At 37.2% G+C, this 27,935-nt stretch overlaps 1 protein-coding gene across 9 annotated transcripts in view; it reads left to right on the top strand.

Annotated features, from left to right (window-relative positions):
- Window positions 1-27,935, top strand: part of RASAL2 (RAS protein activator like 2) — a 303,510-nt gene that overhangs the window by 233,866 nt on the left and 41,709 nt on the right. For all 9 annotated transcript variants that reach the window (XM_014561394.2, XM_014561393.2, XM_006187285.3 and 6 more), the window contains one exon: window positions 12,726-12,835. In XM_014561394.2, coding sequence (XP_014416880.1) covers window positions 12,726-12,835 — 110 coding nt within the window. The remainder of the gene's footprint in view (window positions 1-12,725; window positions 12,836-27,935) is intronic.

The raw sequence follows: 27,935 nt of genomic DNA, 5'->3' as shown, positions 1-27,935 counted from the left end.
TGGCCTCCAAGTCCTCCTTCACCCAGTTCAGCTTTCACACAGCTGCCAGAGCAGTCTCTTTAAAATTTAAACCTAATCACTAACCTTGACTCTCCCTTGCTTAAAGCTTTTTAGTAACTCTCTATGGTCCCACGGCCATGGGCATGATCAAATTTTGTACGTTTTATTTGGCTCACACAATGGGTTCTTTCCCCTCTCCTCCTTCTCTCCCTTCCTCCTTGCCCTCATTTGAACGTCTTCAGACATAGCTAGCTAGCTTTTCCTTCAAAAAGCATCAGTCACCTGCTAAAGGTTTTTCTGTTTAACTCACGTTTTACAGAATGACCAAACCAAAGTTAACTTGGCACAAAGAGCCTTTTGTTGTCTAGCTTTTGGCTGCCCTTCCAGTCTCAGTTTTTTATACTCAGTATCCCCATCCCCAACCCCAGTTCTCAGAGCCTCCAAACTTAGAGAGTGCTCCATCTTAGTGCTCCGTCTTTACCAAACTAAAGTTCCCCAAACAAGTTTTCTCCAGTATCTTTGCACATTTCTACCTAGTAAGGCCACCTTCTATACTGTGTAAAAATGTCGTCATCCTTCATAACCCAGCTCCAGCTCTCCCTACCTCATGTAGGCAACGTTAGCCTTGACCTTCTCTGTCCTTCCATAGGACTGTGCATTTATCCATCATAATACTGATACCATTGTATTGTAGGGCCATTCTGTGTATAGTTGCTTACCATGTCTGGTCTGTGACATTCCAGTTGGTGGTTTCCAGAATGGGATGTACATACCTCAGAGGGTACACAGCACAATCCATTTGCATTGCAGAAAGAAAATAATGTTTTGATTTTTTTTAATTTCACTGTTTTTAACGTTTTGTGTTATTGACTGCTTTAAAGTCATACATTGGGACATTCTTATATTTTATGAATGCACACCAGCCATATTCTACTCACTTGATACACGGTCAAGATAATTTAGAAACCATTCTTCTAGATCAAAACTATGTCTTATTCATCTTAGAGTTCCAGCACTGACCTTTTCTTTTGCCTAATCTGTTTATGAAATCTCAATATATGGGTGACTTTCGTGATCGCCCAAGGTGTGCATGTTGCAAAGACATTAACCTTTCATGCCATAGCACCTTCATTAGTTGATGGCTTTAAGTTAATCAGCATTGTATACTGGATTTTTTTTAAGATTCTATATTAATCTGTTAAGTAAAATAGAATTAAGGGTGGAATATAGTGAGAAGAAGCAAATCACTTTCCTTCACTGGAAGCCCTGTGAGATTAAACGGTAGAAAGAGTGACTCATGGGGACTGGGTTAGTTTGCTTCTCACTCAAGGAATAATTGGATATTTAGGAATGTGGTCTGCTCTCAGCTATTTAAAAGTTAAATGAAAAAAAAAAACAAAAAACAAAACAAAACAAAGATAATACATCCAGCAGAAGTGAGGCCATAACCTGATGCTCTGTCCTTAGCCACCTGGGCTTCTCTCCTACTCAGTCAGCGGGACCATCCTTGTCACTCAGGAGCACTTCTTCATTGAGATCAGGTACCTGCATTTGAAAAAGTCTTTGTACTCTTCCGACCTTCTGATCTAGGGCCAGTGTTTCCTGCCTTTTTAATTCTGCCAGAGTATCAGTACAAAGATTTCATGTTTTTATCATTTAAGATTTTGGACCTTAGAACAGGAAAGGAGTGGTAAAAACCATCTTTTTCAATGTATGGTTAGCTAGTGTCTCCCTTGTGTGACCAAGAGCAGATTAGTTTGACCTCCTCTAAGGCCTGTGGTGCCTTTTTATGGTAATGAGATACTACAGAAATATTTTAAGAACCCCATGCAGGTTAAGAAGTACTATATAGTAAGGACCAACTTGTTAATATTTTGGGGCCTAAATTCATAATGGAAAAAAATGCTTGCAGAGTAGATGCAATACATTAGGAAATAGCCTCTAGAAGTTACATAAATATGCCGAGTCACATCTCTTCCATGTGTGTTTCTCCCTCCCTCCCCCCCACTTTATTCTATACTTTAAAAAAAAAAAAAGCATCTACCCTGATAGGCATTAGTAAAGAGTAATTATTATATTGTTTTACTTTGTACCTTTTGCTCACCACCATTTCCATAATGTGAGTTTAGGTGCATTTTGTTTCACCAGAGGCAGGAAGGATTTTATTTTTTTGAACAACTAATAGACTCCAAAGCTCCCCCTCATCTGTGATGCTCTTATTCTTAGAGTCCTAGAATTGGGAGAGAAAAACTTCAATTTAATTCATCTAGTCCATCTCCCCTGACAGTGAGAAAACGTCTTTCACATTATATTATCTGATGCTTTTCAGGCTTCCGTGATAACCTCTGGGAGACTGTCCAACAGACTAACAGACCTCACTTAGGGGGAATGTTCTCTTTCTTAGTTTTGACTCTTCATTTCTCATTATTTTATCCCTGAAAGCCATCTTCCTTAATATTCATACTCTGAGTAAGATCCACAGTCTCTTCTGGTTATAAGAAAATCAACAGCCACCTCATTAGCAGGAACTGAGGTGGTTTGCAGAAGTGAGCATTTCAGATACTAAACCTGCCCTCTTTGAACGCCAGTTGTGGTTTTATTTTAATAATGTTGAGGGTGTTTTTTTCTTCCCCCTCAGATGTGTTAGATACTTCTCTACTTTGAGTGAATTGGGATTTTTGTAATGATTCAGGTCCAGCATTCTGCAGGTGCATATTAAGTAGCCCACTGTGTACTAAGCATTGAAGAAATAAAAAGATGAGCTTGATAATGTTTGCCTTCAGGAGTCAAGACTCAGTAGGGAGTATAAAATAAGAATAGAACTAATTGGTCAAAACAGAGGAAAACAGTATTATAAACAAAAGATCTTAGGTCCAGAAGCAAGAGACTAACTCCTATTAGAGAAATCAAGAATGGTTTTCTGAGGAGTTAGTATTCAAAATAAACAGTGTAGGAACAAGTGAGTGGCCATTTGGGAAAAAAGATAAAATTAGATGTAAGGTGTATTTCACATCTTACACAAGAGTAAACTCCAAATGGATTAGGGATCTAAGTGTTAAAAATAAACAAATAAATAAATAAACCATACAGCTACTAGGAGAAAACATAGATGAAATCCTGTCTAACCTTGATATAGGAAAAAACAAAACAAAACAAAAAAACCTTTCTGTAATGATTGCTGAAAAGCCAGAGGCAAAAATGTTCTTTTTTTTTTAAAGTGCATGGCTAAAAACATAGAGTTAAAACCAGCTGACTGGGAGAAAAAATTCACAACATATAAAGAATTATTTTAAGATGAGGGACAAATGACCAAAACCCCAATAGAAATAGTGAAAGAAGATATGAATAGGTAGTTCTAAAAAACAATAATAATTGTTCTGAACAATTTTTAAAACAATGTTCAAACTTAGAATCAGAGAAATGCAAATTAAAACAACATGGAGATACTATTTCACCTTTTAGCAAAAAGTATAGTATATAGAAATTCAGTTGGTGAGGTTATGGGAAAGACACTCTCCTACATTGCTGATGGGAGTGCAAACTGGTCCAACCTTTCTAGAGGGGATTTTGGCAAAGCTATACACACACTTATCTTCCCACCCAGCAGTCCCGCTTTTAGCAGTCTACCCTGAAAATACACTTCCATCAGTATGAAAATACAAAGTATTTTTTGCAGCATTGTTTATAATTGCACAATATTAGAAAAAGACCTAAATCCTAAGAAAGTCATTACATGAACTATGTGTGAAAGGTAGAGTAATGGTTCCCCCCAGAGATGTCCACATCCTAATAAACAGAATCTGTGACTATGTTGTCTTACATGGCTAAAGAGACTGCTGTGGATGTGATTAAGGCTGAAGTCTTTGAGGTGGGGAGAGTACCCTAGATTACCCAGGTGGGTTCATTCTAATCACATGAGGCCTTAGAAATTGAGAACCTTTCAGAGAGAGGCAACATTGCTGGCTTTGAAGATGGAGGAAGGGGGCCACAAACCAAGGAACGTTAGTGGCCTTTAGAAGCTGGAAAAAGCAAAGAACAGATTCTCCCAGAGCTTTCAGAAAGGAATGCAGCCCTGCTGACACCTTGATTTTAGCCAGATGAGACCTGTGTTGGACTTCTGACCTACAGAGCTATAAGGTAATAAATTTGTACTGTTTAAGCCACCATGTTTGTGGTAATTTGTTACAGTGGCAATAGAAAACTAATACAGTGGAAAAAACTGGTGAAATTGGAATTAAGTCTATAATTTCAGTCAGTGTGGTACCTATTTAAATTTCCTGGTTTTCATAATTATACTGTGGTTATGTAAGATGTTAACATTAGGCGAAGCTGGGCAAATGAAAACTTTCTGTACTATTTTCCCAAATTTTCTGTAAATCTAAAATTATTTCAAATATAAAGGAAAAAAACATTCCTTCTCTTCTCAAGATCCCCGCCCCCCACCTCATTAACATCTTGTTGTTAGTTGCCATTCTTATTGAAGTTGTCATTTCTTTCCTGCTATTCCTTTGTGAATTTCCAAGTAGGCTTTTAATTCATGTCAAAATTAAAGACTTATTCACACATTTTTTAAGCAGTTTTAATCTTTATAGACCCAAACTGGAAACATCCCAAATGTCCGTCCATTGGCAAATGTAAACAATTTTGGTATGTCCATACAGTAGAATAAAAAGGAACCGACTACTGATACATGCACCAACATAGATAAATTTCAAAACCAGTATGCTAACTGAAAGAAGACTCCTTACTGCATAATTCTATTTGTATAACATTGTAGAAAAGATGAAACTGTAGCAACAAATCAGATTAGTGATTTCAAGAGGCTGAGGGTGGAGGAAAGGGTTGACTATAAAAGGGCATGAAGAAATTTGGGGTGGGGTGATAGAAATGTTCTATATCTCAGTTGTGGTGGTATACGTTTGTCAAAACTCATCAAGCTGTACAACTAAAAATAGTGAATTTTGCCTTGTATAAATTGTACCTCAATGAACCTAATTTTTTAATAGAAAAGATAAATTTAAGACATAATTTATAAAAGTTGAAAATAAAAGGTTTGAAAAAATTTAACAGGAAGATAATAATCAAAATAAATCTGAGGTAACAGTGGTCTGTTAAATGAAAATGAACCTTTAAGACAAAGAATATTATTAGGCATAGAGAAGGTATGCTAAATATCTTCTGCTTGCTCCCCTAGTGTATCAGTGTTATATTATTATTATATATAACAATTATAATATGTTATATCATATAATGTAATATACATGTTTTATTTTTATATTTTAATATAGTCTAATAACATTAATACATTAGCATTGGTTAGATCTGATTAAGGAGTATGATTTACAATATTAATTTCTATGTTTTTGTATGTTTAAGAGTTTCATAATAAAAATCTAACTTTATTTAATAAAAGAGAATCATTAAATGCTTGTCAAAAATCCAGATCAAAGATTCTGATTCATCAGCTCTGGGCTAGAAAAACAATTGTAACTTAATGACAGAATCTTTTCTTTTTCCCTGTGATGTTTAAATTTACAAACAAACAAAACAAAAATAAAAGCAAAAACAAAAACCCAAAATCAAAAACCCCCACAAGGAGAGAGATTACCCACATTGAAACTGCTTGTTAACTATAAAGCATTTTGTAACTGTTGTTCTGTTACTGTTCTTACTACCTAGCTTTCCTTTCTGTTTGGATGTGCAATAACTGGAAGATAAAACTAAATAAAACATGATCACTGAAAAGTAGAGTTTAACATTTTCAGTCACCCTTCCTTTTCCCTTTTCCTTGTTTATTTTCTGCAATCAGATTTTAGTCAACGTTTATCGAACATCTACAAGTTCTTAAGCTACGTTACGAGATCGAGGAAGGGAATAATTTATGTATGATATGGCCATTCTTCTCATGTAATTAAAATTCATAATAATATGAACTGATGAAATATGCAAAATACACAGAGATTAATGTACTAATTAAACCAAAACTTAAAAAGTAGGAACGAAAACAGTTCTCACCTGAGTCCTTTCTAGTTGACATTTCTTAGTGTAAGTCATGCAACATTTTTAAGGAACTGCTATTAAATTTACTTAATCACCATGAATTGCTTAATCCCTTGTGTGGTCGCTGGTAAAGAAAAGTCTCAGACAGGATTAAGGCAGGGTTCTGTTGCACATCACTGTGTTTTTGTGTGGGAGGTGATGACACTTTTCTCCCTCTTCTCCGTGTCTTAAGGGACTGGCAGCAGCACCAGGACGCCGGCAAGTCAGCGTGTCTGATTCCCACCACTGAGGCTTCTGAGAGTGGTTGCGTAGCAGCAGTTTTATTTCAGTTACCAATCATGCCCTGATAGCCAGATTCTGTCTTTGGGGGTTACTCCAATTTGCAGGCAGCGGACAACTTTTACCATTCTCTTAGCATTTACCAAGCTCCAGAGAAACACACCATTTCACTTTTCCTTCCACTGGCAGCTGCCGGTTTTAAGCCTCATTTTGACAGAACATAGTGAGTACCAACTACTTCAAGTTAAGTCATTTTAGTTGTATCATTGCTATGACAGTGTAGTTGTTTAAAATAAGAAGCTTTTTACTCTTTTTAAGAATTGTAGATGGTAGCAAGAGCATTTCAGAGGAGAACTGGATGAGGTAGGATTTTTGGGAGGGTTTTATTGATGTTCTTTCAGACTAGATTGGCGTCAGAGAGATGAAATCAAGTTTATTTGTTGTCTTCTCCTTTGTTTCCATTTATGCTGTAGGATTTTTAGAGTACACCTATGGGAACATCATTTGCTCTTCAAATTAACATAAGACATAGATATAACTTTATGTGAAAGAAAGAAAGAAACATTTTCCTATTGGCATCCATCTATTTGTAAATTTTATATTTGGATATTTTTCTCTCAGTGACCACTGAATCAGTTACATATAAAAGTAATTTCAATAGGATTTCAATTGTACTTTAGTTTAATTATATAGATAGGAATCTTAACAAATTTTTCTAAGTCAAATGTCACATTAGTGGGGGTTTTGCTTGTTTTCTTTTTTCTTTCAGTTTTGAATTATCATATTGTATTTCTGCCTCTTTGTGGTATATAATTCTACAGTAAGATATGTGTAGAAATTAAGTAGTACACGTGGGGAAAATGCATTATATTATAGTGCCTACAGTATTTGAAGAGAATTGGAGAATTGATACAGTATAGTGATTAAAAAGCAAGAGTTCCAGGGTCAGGCTGGCTGAGTGTGGAGTTTTCCTCTCTCACTTAGCAGCTGTGTGACTTGGGAAGAGTCAGATACCTTCCCTGTATCTCGGCTATTGCTGTGTGATCTACTGTTGAAGAAAATGAACTTCATATATTGTGCATTCTTGCTCAAAATCCTGTTAAATGTTCATAGTTTAAAGTATTTCTCTCAGAAAAGCATGTGCTTATTTATTTATGACTGATTTGAATGGTCTTGTCTCATTATTGATTTCCTTAGAAGTCACAGTAAAAGGTGACACCCTTACAGTGGCCTACAGGACTTGCACGCTTTAGCACCTACCCCACTACCAGGACCAGCCCCACCTTGCTGCCTCTCTGACCTTGTTTCCCACCACCCTTCTTACTGCTTTCTCCATTCCTGCCACACTGACTTCTTGGCTCTTTCTTGATCATGCTAGGTGTGCTTTTACCTTAAAGTCTTTGCCAAGCCTTGTCCTGTTGCCTGCCATGCTTTTCCCTTCTGATATCTGCACGCTGACTCACCCGTTCAAGTCTTTACTCAGTGTGATCTTCCTCCATAAGGCTTACCATGACCACTTTATATTCCCAACCCTCTTTACACAGCTCTGTTTTTCTGTAGTGCTTGTCTTTTGCTAATTAATTTTGTTCTTTGTTGATTGTCTGTCTCCTTCCACCGATATATAAGCTTAATGAAGGCAAAGATTTTTGTTTGTTTTGTTCACTGACATATCTCAAGAGCCTAAAGTGTCTGGCAAATAATAGGTACTCAGTAAATATGTGAACAAATGAAGCTTTTTAAGTACTAGCAATACACTGGGTTTAAATCCTAACTCCTCTTCTAACTGTGTTAACTAAAGCCCATTACTAAATACCGGCTTCTTGGAGTTGTTGCATGGATTAAATTGTGTTACATATTGGAAAGCACCTGGCTAGTGCTTGATACCCAGGAAGACTTCAGTAAACTTTATTCAGTCAACAAATGTTTTTTGAACATTTGTGATGTACCAAGTATCACTTACAGGCAATGGCATACATAACTGAACAGCCCCAAATCCCTGCTGTTGTGGAGTTTATTTCCCTTCCTTTGTTGTGGTGATTTCTAAGAGGAAAAATTATGATTTCACTGAGCCTGTTCATAGTCTCTCATCCTAGGTTTCTGTTCAGTTAATACTCATAGGTTCCTGTTTTCCATTATTTTAAAAGTACTTTTGCATTCAGTTATTCTTTGGGGGTGGCCTCAGGAATTTTTTAATTTAATTTTTTAAATTTTGGTTTGTTTTTTTTGTTTGGTTTTTTTTTTTTTTTTTTTTTTTTGGAGGGGGAGAGGGAGGTATTTTATTATTATTTTTTAAAGGTGCTGGGAATTGAACCCAGGATCTTGTGTGTGCTAAGCATGCACTCTGCCATAGAGCTATACCCTCCCCCTGGCCTTAGGAATTTTTCAGTCCTCATTTTATGAATAAGAAATCTGAAACTTAGAAGTTGTGACTTGTTCAAGGTCATTCAACCGGGGGAAATTGGAGCCAGGACTTGAAGCCACACTTCCTGATTCAGAGTTGCCTGTTCTTTCCATAGTGGCACTTGTAGCAAAAACACCATGATGGCTTTTATTCATTTCACTGCCTTTATTGTTTCAGTTCTACAAACATATGTTGAGCCCCTACTAAATGCCAGATATCAGATCTGCCCTGGGAATGCAAAGTGTTTAGTCCCTGGCTGAAGGATTTCACAGTTTAGAAGGGAAGGCTGTTGACACATCAGTGGGCATGCAGTGTGCTAGATGTAAGCCTGGCTCTATTTATATATAGATACTTGAAAGCACAGAGGAGGGCCAGCTAATCTAGAGCAGGGTCAAGACGTGCCAAAAAAGGCATCTTCGAAAGAGATCATGCCTGAGCTGAGTCTGAAAGGATGACTTAGCCAGGGGAAAAGGAGGGAGGATGAGCAATAGCAAAGATGCTTGGTGAATGGAGAGAATTGTAGGCTTTTATAGTTGCTGGCGTGTAAAGCACAAAGCAGGGAATGGCCAGGGGTCAGGTAAGAGCAGTTAGTAGCTACCAGATGATACCATATCCTATAGGCAGAACTCTTACCAGGACCACTCTGTTAGGTACGTTTAGGTCAGTTGCTCACTCCTGGTCCACTCAGCTATAGCCAGGGCTGTACATGATACAAAGCATACTGACCTGTATGTAAGGAATTGCTCAGAAGGGACCAGGTGGGCAAGAGGGCGTGCCATACACTCTGAGGTTTCCCAGAGTGGATAATGTTGCTGGAAGCCTCAGTGCCTGGCTGGTCCAGGCAGAGGCACAGCAGAAACCAAGCCAAGCTTGGAGACAGTGAATATTTAGGGGCATCAGCCTAATGAGCTCTGTGGTCTTCCTGAGCAGCCTGATCATGGGAGCAGATTTTAAACATTGATCTGGTTTTGATTTTGGATAGATGATCATTAAGAGAATGGAAGTTACTGGTAATTGAATAGCTTCAGATGATTAGTCCAGGAATCTAGGTTGACTAGAGAGAAAAACAGGGCCAGGGAGAAAATGGGGTGGTCAAGAGACTGGAGGTTTCTGTGAAGTTAAAGAGCAGATGTATTTGGAGAAAGAGATACTGGGTCAGAAAGAAAAGTCAGGAAGAAGAGAATTACTGCCTAAGATGCCTGAGGCGGCAGATCTGAATAATGATAATATCTAGTGTGCGGGTATAGGAGTGGGTGACTGGAGAGGTGGTTAAGGGTTATTGGGGTTAAGGAATTGTGAAGCCAGGATATCAGACGGATCGCTACCTGGTTATTTACTGGCATGGTGTTTAGGAGTTAAGAGACAGAAATATTGCAAGTGAGAGGCTAAAGTCCTTCATGGAAAAAGGAAAGTGAACAAGAGATTAATGCATGAGAAAAGCAAAGAATGATAAAGGATGTTAAATCTAGATGGTATGAACCTCAAACAACATGCTTTACTCCAAACCATTATTTTATGGAATAAAGGTTTGGAAGCAGCCATGGTAAACTAGGAAGACCCCAGCAATCCCAGTAATCTCTGTAGATTACTCTTTTACACTATGCTATTTGTCATCAACATTCTTGAAAGAAAGAATATATCATGGTATTCTGTGGGGAAATTTGAACAACAACTACTCAGAGTCAGAAAGTAGTTCAGAAGAATGAAGCAGCGTTGGGAATACTTTAACCGATTTATTTTGTATATTCTTTTTGTGTATACACTATGTGATATAAGACAAGAGTTCCCTAAATAAGTCTTTTAAAAACCAAGCTCTTTAATACAAAATTAAAATTCTAAGCGGCAAGGCACTGTATTATAGTTTAATTGGCAGCTTTTTTCTTAGTTTACACATAAAATAGTGGTGTGACTTGCAGTCACGGGTGTCCTAGATTCAAAGGAATATGACAGTTTTATTTTGTGATTAAATATGCCAGGCACATGTGCCTGCCTAAGGCATGTCGTGTCATATTTATTTGTACTTAATTTCTAATCCTATATTAAACGACAGGCTTTTTGAGGGCAGAATTGGTATTTGTTTTATCTGTGATTCCCTTACAACACCGTATGGTGATTTGTAACATATACACATAAAATAAATATTTAATAAACAAATGGATTAAAATATGAAGCATGATGTAATAAAGTGCCACAGAAAGGTAAAGTACTAATGAGTGACTGTCTAGTAGTATATTCTCAGTTACCTGCTTAACTGTGTTTTTGTTAGACTTGTATTTAGATATGGTATTTGGTCAGGTCCTTGGGCTGAATCTCAGCTTAAGGCCAGTGGTTTCTGAGCCAACTATAAGTGATCCTAATAGAATTCTATAAATTTAGGTCTGGTTTGCTGACTACATTTATGAGCAAATGTGGTGACTCATCTTGACTGAATTATGGCAAGTAGTAAATAAAGCTTTTGTCTTAGAGAACAAATAACAGTGACTTTCCCTAATGATGCTAAGATTGTACAGAAGACCAGGCAAATGCCTGTCTCTGAGAAATATTGTACTTTAAAAAATAGCCTTGTTTTTTTTTCCCTTGCAATCAATCTCAATACACCTATAATAAAAAAAAAAAAACAGCCTAGAGGACATGAAACAGCCTGGGGAATGATGTCTGTGTGATATTCTCTAGAAGTCTTTACCCTCGTTCTTTGGGCTACAAAAGCAAGACATAACATGAGCATTTTTCTTTCGCCAGCTAAATAGTTCTATTTCTGATTCAGATAAGTTGGTTTCCATTTTTCTCTTGTGTGTTTACAAACTGGTTGGGGTGGAAAAGCACTGGGGTCCACGCTGCTGCTGACCAAGTATTTCCAGCTCTCTTTCTGGATACATGATAGGGTTGTACATTCTTTCCCCATTGGAGTTAAGTGTGGTCATGTGACCTTTTTGTCCAATAAAAGGAGACCACAAGTGACATGGAAGCTTTAAGAGCAGGTACGTAATGTGTCACACTTCCTTTATCCTGCTGCAGCAACTGCAGGAGCACAGAGGTGGAGCCTCCTTAGTCTCAGTCCCTGAGCGAGGACAGTGTAGAGCCAGGTCCCCATCTCCGTTATTCGACCCGCTCATAGACATGGTATGTCTTATGCCATTAAGATTGTGGGGTGATTAGGCAAGCATAACCTAGCTTATCTTAAATACAGTCTTCACCCCAAAACAGTGGCCTTTAGTGGTAACTAAAAGCATATAACAGATTCAATGTGCTGATACTGCAAAAAATAAAATAGTTTTTTCCTTGTAGAAATATTTATTTACAGAGCCTCTATAAGCTAATATTCATCACAAGATGATTAGAAAGAGTTACTTCCACGCAGCAAAATACTCTTAAAACCTTTTTTTTAAGACATTTTGATAATGCTTCTGTAAGAAGTCCTTTCATCTGCCAGCAGTAGAATTGTTTCTTGAAAGTGGTGATCACTGTCATTCATTCTCTGCAATTTTTTCTTTCATTCAACGAACTTTCTTGAATGCCCACTATTTGCCAGGTGCTAAGACTAGGAAGATGTTCAAGGCATTCTAGATAGTTTGGTAGAAGTGGCAGACGGCAAGCAGGGGCCAAAAACTGTAAGGCACTTTGTTCTTCTGAAGTCTCGCTGCTTCGTTGGTTCATAAATGATACATCCCTCAGCTACACTTAAAAGTTAGCTTCACAAATACCATATCCAAGGTGACACAGACCAAATATTACCACTTTTGAGACCACCAACATATTACCTTAGAAGTTAGAAGTTCCTTTACCATAGCTAGTATAGAGAATATTTAAGAAATAAGGAATTAAGGGCTATGAAAAAGTTTAATTTTCCCAATTAGCATAGAAGAAAAGAATTATCACATTATCAAATGATTTCAAGCAACTATTTTTTACAAATTAAAAATATTAAAAGCTGAGTTCTGTTTCTAGTCTTCATTATAAGACTGAATATCTTTTGCAAAGGCGTGCAGATGAGTTAGGAGACAGCGAGGTTCCCTTTTCCCCATCACCTTCTGCCTTTTCATTCTAGGGGTTCTTCAGCAAGCGACTGAAAGGCTCCATCAAGAGGACCAAAAGCCAGTCAAAGCTTGACAGAAACACGAGCTTTCGACTTCCCTCACTTCGCAATACAGATGACAGGTAGGACTTAACTTGCTAAAGACAAAGAAAGCAGTTTTACAGTGGATTTTGATAAAGCATGTTGGTCTTCTCTTACTTTGCATGAATGACTGTTGAAAAGATCTGACACAGAATTTACTTTTTGGTCTTGCTCCTATTGAGGAGCTCAGATAGCCAACGGTGGCTCAAATACCCAACCAGTTTTAAAATCTTACAATATTGGAAAGTGTATGGATACCTAAGAACTTATTTCAGAATCAGTTGTGCTATTTCTGTAGAATCAAGTTCTGGTGATTAGAGGCATATCTTTCTTTTGCAGGATGACTATAAGATGATGCTGACGACAGATAACATTTTTTGAGCATTGTACTAAGTGCTTTATATTCCTTAATTTTTTATAATAACCCCATAAGATTAATATTATTTTTAATAGTTTTTTATTGAAGTATAGTTGATTTACAATGTTGTATTAATTTCTAGTGTACAGCATAGTGATTCAATTATACATATATATATTCCTTTTCATATTCTTTTCCATTATAGGTTATACAAGGTATTGAATATAGTTCACTGTGCTGTACAGTAGGATCTTGCTCTTTATTAAGATAAACATTATTATTATCATTTTATAGATGAAGAATCTGAGAAACAGAGAAGTTAAGTAATCTTGCTCAAGGTTGTACTGCTTAGTAAACAGCAAAAATGGTATTTGAACTTGGGCAGTTTGGCTCTAGAGTCCATGGCCTTCACTGCTACGTTGTTCTTTGGGTATAGTATATGGAATCAGTCTCATTAATTTGCAGTCACATCTAGAAGACATGTATGAAAAGCAAGCATGGATTTCAATAATTAGGACTCCTGGCTTGAGCAAACTTCAGATGGATACCTCGCTAAGGAGAACAACGTTCTAAGATGACTGCGTGTGCTGGAACATATCTTTAACACTTCATGTCTCCGTGATGCCCAAAGTTTAGGACATGGTACTTGTTGGGTCTTAACACATCACCACCATCACCAGTATTTATTGAGTGCTTACTCTGTGCCAAGCATTTTTAATATAGTCTCTGATTTAATACAACCCTCAATACCATTATTATCCTCATTTTACAGATGAGGAACTAAAGCAAAAGAGATTGAGAAACTTGCCCAAGGTCACACAGCTAAGTAGTAGAGTTTGGATTTAAATTCATGTCTGTCATTCATAATGATACTCTTATTTATACTCGGTTTTTTTTTTCTTTTGGTAATCAGTCCATTATTTTCAGTTACCTACATAAGAAACAGAAATATAGAACTATAATCTCTATCATGGCAGATTATAGATTTGCCAGGCAGATAATTACTCTCCTTATTTTATACATGAAATAACTGGTCCCCCATACTGAGTTGATGAGAAGGTCTTCTGAGAGCCCTGAACCACATTAGAGATGTTCTGTGAAAGCTGCAATCTGTCAATTTGCAATGTAATTGTTATCGTTAGATATCCTTTATATCTCTTTGTTTTAAGGTAATCATTTAAAGAAGACCTTTTTTCTCATATTTTTCCTTGGATTTCTATTATTCTGCAACTTTCATCATTGTAAGAATTCAAAGTATTTTAATAAGTCTCAGCAAAGTAGAATGACAAATTTTTTCAAAGTACTGGTTTTTAAGAACAAGGATATGGCGCAGCAACTAAAACACCCAATTCAACACCCTGTTTCTTAAACTCTGCAGCCTCATGTATGAATCTGAGAGACAAGGAGATATTTTTTGTAGATGTATTTTATTTTTTAAACTTGCACTAAATATCACCTTCTTAATTTCAAAGTGCTCTCTCCTATTCTGTTTTGCTTTAGGTAGCCTAAAGGGATTCTTGGATTGAATTACCAAAAGATGATATTCTGCTAGAGTCTGCTGTTACTTTTATACAGTCAGTGCTTCTGTAGCCTTTCCAATGACTTAAATTCATTATATGTGCCTTCTATGGTGTTTTACTTCAGTCAATAGTAGTATCTTTCTGTCTCAAATACAGCATAATAAAAAAAAAAGTGCTAGTGAATCTCAAGCATTAGACAACCCTTTCTATTTTTCAAATCCATTTGAATGATAGTTTCCTATAAAGAAATGTTTCAAAAACTTTATTCTTATATAGGGATGTACTAAATAGAAGTTTGAATGTATCAGTTTTTTATTTTTGTTTTTTTAAATGGGCTCTCTTACCTTCAGATCATCTGCAGACACAGATAAATAGAACTAAAGTACAAGATATTAATCAACTGAGTTCTTTAAATTGGTACCCTTGCAGGTGTGATTTTCCAAAACCCCCTGGTCTTGTGTGAAATCCATCAGTTGCCACAATCAGGCCCTTTCTTCCAAAATGGTATATGATATCTAAATCTAAGTAGAAAAACATTCCTATTCTTATATCAAATCAATAGAAACTCTAGACAAACCTAGTAAACAGCCCCCTTTTTCAGTTTTTAAGTTGTACAGTAAAATATGCTTGTATCTTTGTTGTTTAAAAGAAAAAGTTCCAATACATAAATACAGCTTAAAAAACTAAAATGCCTCTTTCCCTTCCTTTTCTCCCCATATAAATAACCTCATTAACAGTTCTTATATTTTCAAACCATTTTAAAAATCCATACATAAATGCACATATATGTTTGTTTTTCCTGTTTTCATGTGAGGGAGATCATATCGTGTAACTTTGTGACTTAGCTTTTTAGTGTGAATATTTTGGACAACTTTATATGTCAGTATAAATCTACATCATTCTTTTTAACAGCTGCTTTCTTAGTATGCTACATTGTTTTGTAACATATGTACTTCACTTCTCTGTTGACATATATTTAATTGTTTCCCTTTTTCTGGCACAAAATAGGGATGTAATGACCATTTTTGATATGTACCTTTCTGTCCTTATGTGATTGGGTTAGATTTCTGAGATAGAACTACTAGGTTTAGAGTATGCACATTATCAAATTGTCCTTCAAAAAAGCTGTACTAATTTCCTTTCCCACCAACAGATTAAGGTTACTTTTATCCTTTGAACAACCATTTACATTTTGTCAGTATGATGGATGAATAGTAATAATACGTCTGCAGTATATATACTATATGTCATATGCTGTTCTAAGCACTTTACATAAACTAACTCATTCAATCATTACAAGAACCCTAGTTATAGTCATGACCTCATTTTGAAGATGAGAAAACTGAAACAGAAATCAATAAATTGTACAGGGTCACACAGCTTAGAAAGTGGCAGTACTGTGGTTCAAATCCAAGAACTCTTAGCTCTGGGGTCTACACACTTTAAAAAAAAAAAACAAAAAAATACCCAGTATGAACAGACTTTATTGTTTGCAGTAGGAAGTTAAAGTGGAGGGAATGTGACAGCTTCAGCTCCTGGGGGCTCTCCACAGACTCAGTCACCACCCTTGAAAGCTGGAGTCTGCGTTCTTAACCTTTATGCTATGTTGCCTCTCAAAATAAAGACAAGCGGGAGCCATTTCTTTGTTTTAATTTGTATTTCCGTAATGCCTAGTAAGTTGACCATCTTTTCACATGTTGTCTCCTGTGACTTGCTTATTTATCTTCGCCTATTGTTCTTCTGAGCTGTTTGTCTTTTTCTTATGGTTTAGGACAGTGCTTTATTGTCACTAGGGATTGTAAGCCACTGTTACGCACACTGTTAAATTTTTCTTCCAATCTGTTTCTTGTGTTTCAGAATCATACCTCTAAATTATATAAAAGTTTTAGATTTTCATTTGGTCCAACTTGTCAGTCTTTTTCTTTGTGGCTTACCTGGCCAAATTTGACCAGAATGCTAAACTCAAGAAGCCAGGGATCTCTTTCTTATTAAATTTCTCATTATGACACTGTGCAAATTTCTCTCTCTGCTCTTCAAGAGGAGGGAACAGTGTATCTGGGATATCAGGAGGATAATGAAGTAGTGATCATGATATTTTGAATTCTTCAAGGCTTTTATAACCACAAACCTTATCTGCCCTCATTACATTTTTAAAAAGATAAAATTATTCCCGTGAGGTCTGAGTTACTGCTTTAAGATGGCAGAAAAATAGTTTTAAATGACTTAATTTCCTCTAAAGAAAGTTTACTACAAATAATCAGTAAGCTTCTCTGTGCAAAAGACCATAGGGTATTTTAACATGCAGACTTAATTGGTCAAAAAGACCCTGATGGCTCCAGGTTTGTCTAGCCGATGATCTGCAAATCACAAACTCTGCTCTAAGGCCCTGAAGGAATTTGGTACCAGTGTTGCTTTGGGGATCAATTTATAATGATCCTTAAATTCAGAATTTCCTTTGTAAAATTGTGGGGCATAGGCATAAGGAATGAAAACTTGCCAAATAATTAATGTTTCTAAAAAACAAATTTCTTGATACACAGTAGCATATCTAATTGTGACAGTTATGTACAGACTAGAAAGCCATGTACTACCAGGGAATATAGAAAAGTAAGACACCGCCCCCAACCTCAAAGAGTCCTCTAAAAGAAGTAAATGTCTAGGAAGGGGGCGTATAGATGAGGTGAGATTACTTCTTGTTGGATGGATCAGAAAAGACTTTCGAGGGCAGTGGCCTGTGAAGTGAACCTTAAAAAACAGGTACCATTTGAACTTGGAAACAGATACATGGAGAGAGCATTCCTCACAATGGAAATAGAAGGCAGAAGCAGAGAGTAGGAAATTACAGGGCTTGAAAAGAAATACTGGATATTTCACGATATGTAAAGCATGAGGTAGGCCATGATTGGAAAGGTAAAGTTCCAGTTTTTAAGTTGATAGATAAAAAACTCTGTGTTTTTTTGTCTTAAAAATGACACAGTATAAGAAACAGAAATATGAACTCCATTTTCTAGTTTGTTGAAACTAGGAGAAATCTGGATAATATATTACTTAAAATTAGAGGAAGATCAGACGTAGTTGCCTGCAGAAGGAAATTCTGAAAAGAAGTCTGTCACTTACGATTCAGATCAGTTGCTGATTAACACATACTCAAAACAGCAACGGCTTAAACAAGGTAGAGTTATATATTCCTCACGTATGAGAACTCTGAGGGTGGGCAGTCTAGGACTAAGAGTTCAGCCTCTTTGTGGGCTTTTTCCTCTGCTGTCTTAAGATCTTCCAGAATCTCTTTATAAACACAAGCCAGTTACTGAAGCTCCAGCCATAGCATCCATGTTTCAGGCACCGGAAAACAGGGGCCCATAAAAGGACACCTGTCTTCCAGCCACATTACTCCCTTTAAAGCAATTTCCCTGAAACACCATCCAATGACTTCTTTTTATGTCTTATTGTCACCTTTATCTGCAAGACTAGGAAATGTTATACCTGAATACGTTGTTGCCCCCAATAATACAAGAGTCTGTTATTAAGGAAAGAGAAAAGGATGGGCATTAGAAAGACAGCTAGCAGCCTCTAACATAAGAAGGAGATTGGTTTATCCAATCACCCACCAGAACTTTGGAAAAGTCCAACTCCCCCCCAGCTCTAGAAGGCCAGTAGCCAGGCTTACATTTATCACAGAGCAAATTTGAAAAATTGAACCAACCCAGATGAAAAGACCTACAGATACCAACATTTGTGTACCCCCATTACAATTTCAGCTGGTAATTCCACTCCTAGGTAGATCCAAGAGAAATGAAAATGTATGTCTCCACAAAAACATGTACATGAATGTTCATAGCAACATTATTTATAATAGCCCCAAAGTGGTAATGACCCAGATGTCCATCAGCTGCTGAGTGGATATACAAAGCATGGCATATCCATAGAATGCAGTATTATTCAGTCATAAAAAGAATGAAGTACTGATACGTGCTAAAGCATGGATAAACCTTAAAAACTTCATGCTAAGAGAAAGAAGCCAGTTATAAAAGACCATATATTGTATGATTCCATTTATGTGAAATGTCCAGAAGAGGCAAATCTATTTACAGTATGACAGTAGATTAATGGTTGCCAGAGACTGGAGATACAGGGTAGGGGGAGTGATGAATAAAATGACTGTTAATGGACATGAGGTTTCTTTCTTTTTGAAGTGATGAAATGTTTTAAGCTCAGATTGTGGTGACAGTTGCACAACTCTGAATATAATGAAAATGTTACACTTTAAATGAGTAGATTTTATGGTATGTTAATTATATCTCAATTAAGATGTTAAATGATTTAAAAAAAAAAAAACAGCTGGCCAGGAAGTACTCTGAAATGAAACTCATTAATCTGGAAGTTCTATTCTAGTACACAAAGCTTCCACTGAGTTCTTTAGTACTTTAATCTTTTTTTTTTTAAATGAGAGGGGTAATTAGGTTTGTTTGTTTGTTTGTTTTTTGTTGGAGGTACCCAGGATTGTACCCAGGATTGAACCCAGGACCTCATGCATACTAAGCACTGCACTCTACCACTGAGCTATACCCTCCCCCCAGTGCTTTAATCTTAAATATAAACAGATGGCCAAGAATCACCAGATATTTGAGGAAATTCTCTAACCTGAAATACAGAGGAAAAAACAAATAAATAGGAGAGAGAGAAAGAAGAACCCAGAAGAAAGAAAGATAATGCATAAGGCCAAAAACAACTTCAAAGCATAATAAATATTTTCAAAAGATAAGATTGTGCATCTATGAAACAATAGCAGGATGCTGTAAGAAACTTCAATGACACAAGAAAGAGAGCTTAGAAATTAAAATATAAAAGCTAAAGTCAAGTCACTCTTCCAGGAAGTGGAACAGAAAATGAGAAAATCAATCCAGAAGAATCTAGTAAAAGAAAACTTAGAAAATTTTGAGAAGAAATTGTCAAAGAAATAATGCAAGAAAGTTTCCCAAAACAAGGAAATATAAATATCCAGATCAGAAAAGCCATCAAATTCCCAATACAGTGAATGAAAAACAAAACTTGTACACATGTCAATTCTTATCATGAAAGAGCACACCACCAAGGCTTTAAAAAAAACTTCAGAGCCTCTAGATAGGAAAAAATAGATTACATACAAAGGAGGTGTGGAAGGATTGAATTGGAATTCTCAATAGAAATACTGAAAGTCAAAAGTCAATGGAGCAATGTTTTCAAAATTCTGAGTGGAGATTATTTTCAACCCAATATTTCATACACAGAATGGTCCTTGAATGTCAGACTGAGGAGTTTGGGTTTTATCATATAAGCAATAATGGGGAGCCTTTAAACATTTTTGAGCAAGGAAATTACATAATCAGAATTGTGCTATGTATAAATTAATCCAGCAGTGAAATTCCAAATGACTTGATTTACAGAGACTAAATTTCGGAGACCAGTTGGCAAAAAGCTAGGATAAGACATAATAAAGGCTCTAAAGAGGGTAGTGGTAGTGGGAATGAAGAGTCAGAGATAAGACAGAAGGGACATTCTAGAGGCAAAATCGATAGGATGTCACAAAGTCATCATTGTTCCAAAGCCATCTAACCAGATAAAAGCCAGTAAACTGATTTTGTAGGATCAATACTGGCAGCATCTTCACATTAAAGCCATGTCATGTGGAAGGGTGCTGGGACAGAAGACTCTGATGTTTCTGCCTTTTGTTGAAATGCGCTTTGAAAAGTTTGAAAAACTAGGAAATGCTGAAAAACTATGGTCATACCACACAGTCAGGCATTCCAGGATTCTGAATGCCTGGCTGGTTGCCAAATTTGTTCTGGAAGTGCTACTTAAATTTACCAACACCTTGAGGTAAAGATAAGCATGTGGAATAGAATGTACTCACCTCCTTCAAACATCCCTCAAGTGAAAACCTTTGCAATAATGTCTTTGATTCTGAGGCTCACTGACAAAGCATGGTTTTAAAGTAGTCTGCTTGTCCTTTGTCAGGAGATACCTAATAATAAGTGTGGTATTCATTTATAGGGGTTATTTTGGAATAATATACTCAGCTTCTTGAGTTTCTCCTAATTAGAACTAGGGTTTTTTTTTAATTAAAAAACATTTTTTTAATGGAGGTACTGAGGGATTGAGAGCAGGACCTTGTGTGTGCTAAGCATGCACTTTACCACTGAGCTATTCCCCCACCCGCCTAGACCTAGTTTTTTAGCTCTTTATTTTGAATTTGTATACCCATAAGTTGTAAAAATAGTGCATAGAGTCTTCAGGCACTTCCCACAGTAGGGATACCTTACAGCTGTAGTGTAATATCAAAGCCAGGTAATTGACATTGGTACAGGTGCTGTTAACTAGACTACAGACTTCATTCAGTTTGGGCCAGTTTTTATATGCATTCATTTGTGTGTTTATAGTTCTGTGCAGTTTAATCCTATGTATAGATTTGTGTGACCACCACCAAAGTCAAGCTACAGAATTATTCTATTACCAGAAACAAACTCCCTCTGCTACCCCTTTATAGTCATCCCCACCTCCCCACACCCACCCCTGTATCCTATCAACCACTTTTTCTTTTCCATCTCTTTAGTTTTGTTACTTCAAGAATGTTACATAAGTGGAATCATATAGTATGTAACCATTTAAGATAGGCTTTTTTCCTACTAAATAGGATGCCCTTGAAATCCATGCAAGTTGCTGTATCTGTCAATAGTTTGTTCCTTATTGTGGCTGAGTAATATTCCATTGTATGGATATACTGGAGTTTGTCAAACCATTCACCCACTGAAAAGCATTTGTATCTAGTTTTGGGCTGTTAAGGAATAAAGCTGCTGTGAACAGTTGTGCAAGTGTAAGTTTCAACTTTTCTGGGGTAAATACACAAGTGCAGTTGGTGGGTTGTATGATAAGTACTTGTTTAGGTTTAGAAAAACCGCCTATTTTCCAGAGTGCCTGTACCAATCTACATGTCCACCGGCAATTTTTAGGGGTTTTTTTGCATCCCAAGAGATTTTCACCTATGTTTTCTTCTAGAATTTTTATGATTTTTAGCCTTTATATTTAGGTCTGTGATCCATGTAGTTAATCTGTGGTTACTCTAAATAAAAGGTCTTGACTCAGAGCCTTGTGGTGTTCAGTTCAAGATAGTAATCAAAACTGCAAACTTACCCCAGCCAAGCCAATTGCAGAGAGTCTCCTTGCTTTTGGAGAAGGAACTGTTGTAAACCACCTCCTTCTCTCCTCATCTACTCTTCCCGTCCAGCTGAACTACCCGTGGTTTTAGGTGCCCTCCAGATTTAGGGCAAGAGGAGACAGAAAGGAGGGGAAAGAGAGTAAGAAAGTTTTAGTTCTCTCTTAGCCTTCCATAATACTCTCTGAGCCTGGCAGATGCCGAAAGCTGACTCCTCCATAATGGGATACTTTGAGGAATTCTTCAGAAATGTCTCCTCTTTGAAGAGTTCTCATCTATGGTTTTATTGAGTTTGGTGAGTACATTTCTATTCTAAATGTTCATTTGCAGCTCCTCCTACTGTTTCTAAGTAGGAATTCTTGCTGTTCTGGCCTCTTCACCCTTCCAGTCCTCTGGGCCACAAGGAAATACTCACACATCCTTTGCCCTGACAAACCTCCAGGAGTGCAGCCTAATCCAGAAACATCAACTTGGGCTGTGCTACCAACAGTTCCTCATTTCTCCTCGTCCAGATTTCCCAGATAAAATCAAACCCCATGCTGTGTGCATTCCCTCCCCATATCCCTCATGTATACATGTGGTGGGGTGGGGTCGGGTGATGAGCCTTACAGCTTTCTCCAGAAATTCTCTCTGATAAAATTCCTTCTCCATATTCTCACCACTTTTTGTAGTCTTGTTCTGAGAGGTTCAAGTTAATGGAATTGGTTCCAAAACACTTCCTTTGTAAAGTCTACAGTTTGTCTAGTACTTCACTTTGGTATGCAACATGTTTTATCTTAGAATCTCAATTGAAACTTCAATTTTAATATCTCATTACATATGTATATAATAATTTTATTGAAATCTACAATCGTACAAAATGGAACTAACTCTCAGCACTGGCTCCTACCACTCCTTCTAAAAGCTCATCATTTACTTACACTATACTGCTTCATATTTCTCTGCTTTCGTCTTGCTGCCCTCTCTATCCCAAATACCGTTGCCTATTCTCACACCCTGTCCTTTGTCAGGCTTACTTCTAATTCATACTCATGCAACAGTACCCAAGTCAGGAGTCGTATGCTCCCTGACTTCTTTTCCTTGTTCTTCCTATACATCATCCTAGACTAAGCACCTACCCCACACACCCACCCATGGCCAACTGTATACACCTCACTGTAGGACTGACTACTTTCTGTTGAATTTATCTTTTCACGTTTCTGCTTACTGCAGCAGATTGGAAGCTCCTCAAGTGGACAGTCTTTGTATCCCCATCCCTACCACAATGCCTGTCCTATTAAGGAACTTAATTTCTTGGCCTGAGACAACAGGGGAGTGTCCCAACAAATTCTAGATAGTAAGAAGAAGACTCTCCAGTATGGTGTACTTGGATAGAATGACAACTTCTCAGAAATTATTGGCTTCCAGGCCATTAATTAAATCAATACAGCCTAGCTGTAGATTATAGAGTTTCTCTTACCAGTGTTTACTGGTATGGGCCAATTAAAGATCCCTTAGTTTTGTGAATTCAAGCCCAGTTGAAGTTTCTAATTGTATCACAGTAGCATGTTAAATTCATTAGAAAGTTTTATCTTAATAGAAGAATATTATTTCCTTACATTTATTCCTTCTGTCTTCATATTCTTCCAGCAAAGAATATATTCAAGAATAGCTATCCTAACCTCAGCCAGATGAATAATTTACATAAAATGAACTAATGCATGTCATGTCACTGTGAAAAAACTGTGTTTGTAATGATAGTCCCATTTGTATAGTACTGCAGTTTATGAGATATTTATAAAATCATAGATGATTACATTTGATTCTCAGACTAACTGAGAGATAGGAAGAGCAGTCATTATCCACATTTTACAAATTAGATAACTAAGGTTCAGGAAGAAGAGGTTCCACGTCACATGGCTAGTGAGTGACTGGAGCTGACATGAATACATAGGGCTTTTGACTCCAAGTTGAGTGCATTTTCCAATATACTCTTTGTTGCGTGTGTTGATAGGAATTCTAACCTGCTGAGAAAATGACTGAGAAAAAAGGAAGAATCAAAGGGAAAAATATACATACACTCACACACTCAAAACAACAACTCTTAATAAGAGTTGATTACTATACAGTAATAATTAATGAGTCAATTTATGGTCATTATATTTCCACAATTTGGTAAAATATGAAGATATTCCCGACTATACTTTCCTTTTCCCTTCCCTCTAAATCCAAGTGGATTGGGTAAAAACTAAAAGAAAATATAGCTAGAGTTCTTACGATCTTGGAATGGAGGAACCCCTCCTAAGCATAAACTGGGGGAAGTAGTTACAAAGATGACAGAAAAAGTACTAATTTACAAGTCATATTTACATATCAGTTAAGTTCAACAAATAGAAAAATGGTTTAAGAATATGAAATAGCAGTTCGTAATTCACAGAAGAGGGAACTGAGATTGCCAATAGACATGTTAAAATGTCCTCAACCTCCTAAGTAAAGAAATTCATACTAAAGCAAAAATGAAATACCACTTACCACCAGTTACACTGGCAAAGGTGTTTGAAGTTCAGCATGTCTCATTTTGGCAGTAGTGTATAGAAACATGCACTGCTGGTAGGAATTTAAATTGCTGCCATCTATTATGGAGGGTAGATTAGCAATATCGAAACTTTAAATATATGTGCTCTTTGGTCTAGCAGTTTTACATCTGGAAATTTAAACCATGAATACATGCACATGTACTTAAGGTATATGTACTAAGATATTTTTTGAACCTGGGTGGTAATCCCCCAGAAAAGAAAAGAAAAGAAAAATTAAAAACTTAGGTGGTAATCAAGGACTGGTTAAAATTCTGTAGGCCTATGTAAGGGAATATTTTGTGGTCATTAAAAAGAGGCAAGCTACATCTATATGTTCCAGTGTGGACAGAATTCCAAAATACACTTTTAAGGAAAAAAAGTATAGTAGAATCCCATTTGTGTGTGTAAACATGCATACACACACACATATGTATATGTATATGTATCATATTTGGTTGTCTATGTGCAAAAAATTTCTGGGAGTGCGTCACAGTTGTTAATGGTGTTTTCCATAGAAGCTTGAGGGAGGTACCCTCGTTTATACTTTTCACCTTCTATTCTTCTGAGCTCTTGGAATTTATTACCAAGAACACTTACTACTTTACTATTTGAAGGGGAAAATGTGATTAGAGAAAGCCTCCTTTAACCCTATTTCAACCTCATGCCTCCCTCTATTTCCCAGTTGCCACTCATTCACCACCGGACTCCACTGTCTCACTTCCCATTCATTTTCTCAACCCTCTGCAGTCTCATTTTTGTCCTCATCATTTCGCTGAAACTGCTCTTGTCAAAGTCTCCAATTATCTCCCAGTTCATATACCCCATGGCTACTATTAATATTTTAACACTCTATCTTCTGCAGTAATGGACAGTCCATCCTTCTTAAGAGCTCTCTTCCCTGGGCTTTATGATACTTGAGTCTCCCAGTTCTCCTTCTGTCTTTTAAATTCTTCAGCCTCTCTATCAGCTTTGTAGATTTAAATGTTAGCACTTCTCAGGTTGTTTTCTGAGGACCATTTATCAGTCTGCGTGTTGTCTTTCAGGATTCACATTGTCTTGGTGTATTGAGGCTGCTGTAATAAAAACATCATAGACTAGGTGCTTTACAACCTACAGAAACGTATTTCTCACAGTTCTGGGGTCTAAGAAGTCCACGATCAGGGTTCTGGCAGATTTGGTCTCTAGTAAGGACCTGCTTCCTGGGTCCAAAGACTGACTTTTCTCTGTGTCCTCAGATGGGCGAATGGGCGATGGATCTCTTTGGGATCTATTTAATAAAGACAGTTATCACCTCTCAAAGGTCACATCTAATACAGTCACGTTGGAGGTTAGCATTTCAATGTAAATTTGGAGTGGATGCAAACATTCAATCTGTGGCAAAGATCTACTCCCACAGGAACCTCAAACTTGTACTAAACTTGATTTTATTTCCACCCTCTCCTCAACCAGCATCGCCTGTCACGTCTGTGAAGGACACCGTCTTCGTAGCCAGAGGCTGGTCCTTGACTCTGCCCTCTCCCTGATGCCCCCAGTATTGTAGTCGTTAAGGCCTGCTTACCCCCTAATCTCCACCCAGGTCCATCCACTTCTGCATTTCTGCTGCTCTGGTTTGTGACCTTTACTCGGATTCCTGTCACAATTTATGAACCAGTCTCTATGAGTCTCTCATTTTTTTCTCTCCCCTCTGTGTACTCCTTTTCCCACTGCTTAGCCAAAGCACTCTTGCAGAGATGCACATCTGATCCACCACCCACAGCCTTTCTCTGTCCATCCATGGTCTTGTGGTCACACCAAAACACTCACGTTACACCAGGTCCAATCATGGTACCCCCTCAGTCCTCATTGTTCCCTCGCCCTTTTCTCGCAGCCCCAACACACATCCACAGCTGCACCAGAGCCACGCTTTTTGAGTTTGGAGTTCTTTTGAGTTCCTCAAACACCCTAGGTTTGTATATTCTCCCTACTGGCCTTCCCACGTGCTGGTCATTCCCCCTAGAACTCTCAGTACCTTCACATCTGCATGTAGCTAATTCTACTCTGTCCTTACGGCCACATCACATTACTTTTTCCTACCAAAAAAAAAGCCTTTTTGAATCCCCATCTGAATATCCAGAGCTCTTCTAAGTGTTCACAGAGCCTCTTTTGTATCCTTTTTCATAGGTCTTACCACACTGTATTATAACTGCTTGTGAACTATATAAACTGTGTGTGAGCCAAGGACCTTGCCTTCCTTCTTCACCATTTGTTCCTGGCATCCACCTCTAGTGCACTGCCTGATGCGTAATGCACACCAAGTAACCATTGAGTGGATAGATGGATTCATACAAAGATTCACTTGTTCAACCAAATGAGAGCTAATGAGAAAGCAAACAGTCATGAATTTAGGAATGATTAAGAAGTAAATGTCATTGAACTTGGTCAGTTTCTTCCTTATTTATCCTCCTTTCACCTATACTTAATTTTATGGTAACGATGAGACTAAAAATCTAAGGCAAAGAGAACGAAAAGTTACTAGTCTTTCCACTCACTCTTAAACTAGTATGTTGATTGAGTTGATTTATGAGTGTCATTTGATTTAGTTCATGGTTTTTTAATTGAGTATGTTTATATTCAGTTTGTTTCATAGACATTAGTAGATTTTATTCAATTTGCAATTTAAGGACAAAAGAGGTGTATTACGATATGGTACAGTTTCTGTAAGGAGATTGTTTCCTAGTGTCTGTCATACTGGAGGTTAGTTGAGTTTTCTGCTCTTCAGAACATGTTTTAATATTTATAATCTTGTCCTCATTCTGTGTCCACCTTCATTGTCTGCACACATGTATATGTACCAGAATAGGCTGAATGTCATTTTTGATTGTGATGATAAGTTTCCTTACCATGAGTTTATTCATTTTAAGTAAAAACTCAGGCTGACAAACATCCTTCTTTACCATTGGGTAGCTGGGCTCATTAGCCCATCCTGTCTAGCAGCTGAGAGCAGGGAGAAGGAAGATCAGCCGTACATGTTACGTTTCCATAAATAGCGTTTTGTGTGAGTGGCTGTGTGGTGTTTTTTGTTTGTTTGTTTTTTAATCTGACACAAAAACCAGTGAGTGACATCAGCAGTGGGGACAGCTGTAACTGCAGCGGGTGAATCAGAGCAGCGAGTGCCATCACGGTCCCCGGGGAGGGCTGTTTTTTAGCACTCAAGTACAACTCTTGTGAATGAGCTTTAATTTCTTTCTTTTCTTTTTTTCCTTTAAAAAGAAAAATCCAGGTAGGGAAACCTTTATAGTATAGGAAAGGATCTGCTCTTTCAAACAGAAAACATCAGTTGAATTCACAGATAGCAGGTTGAAAAACTATAAAATCTGGGGCACAAGCTGCATTTTTCTCAAAGTGAAAGCTCAGATGCAGCTTTTAAAAAACTGATTAGACCCTGTGTAAATTTGTTGGTAGGGTATTAGGATACCGAATTTTGTTAGTTACTACCTGGGAAATTTTCAAACAAGGTGAAGTGCGTTAGGAACACATACT

The sequence above is a fragment of the Camelus ferus genome, chromosome 21 (assembly GCF_009834535.1).
Source record: "Camelus ferus isolate YT-003-E chromosome 21, BCGSAC_Cfer_1.0, whole genome shotgun sequence".
Taxonomy (NCBI): domain Eukaryota; kingdom Metazoa; phylum Chordata; class Mammalia; order Artiodactyla; family Camelidae; genus Camelus; species Camelus ferus.
Note: the sequence above shows the minus strand (reverse complement) of the source record. Positions and strands in the feature narration are given on the sequence as shown.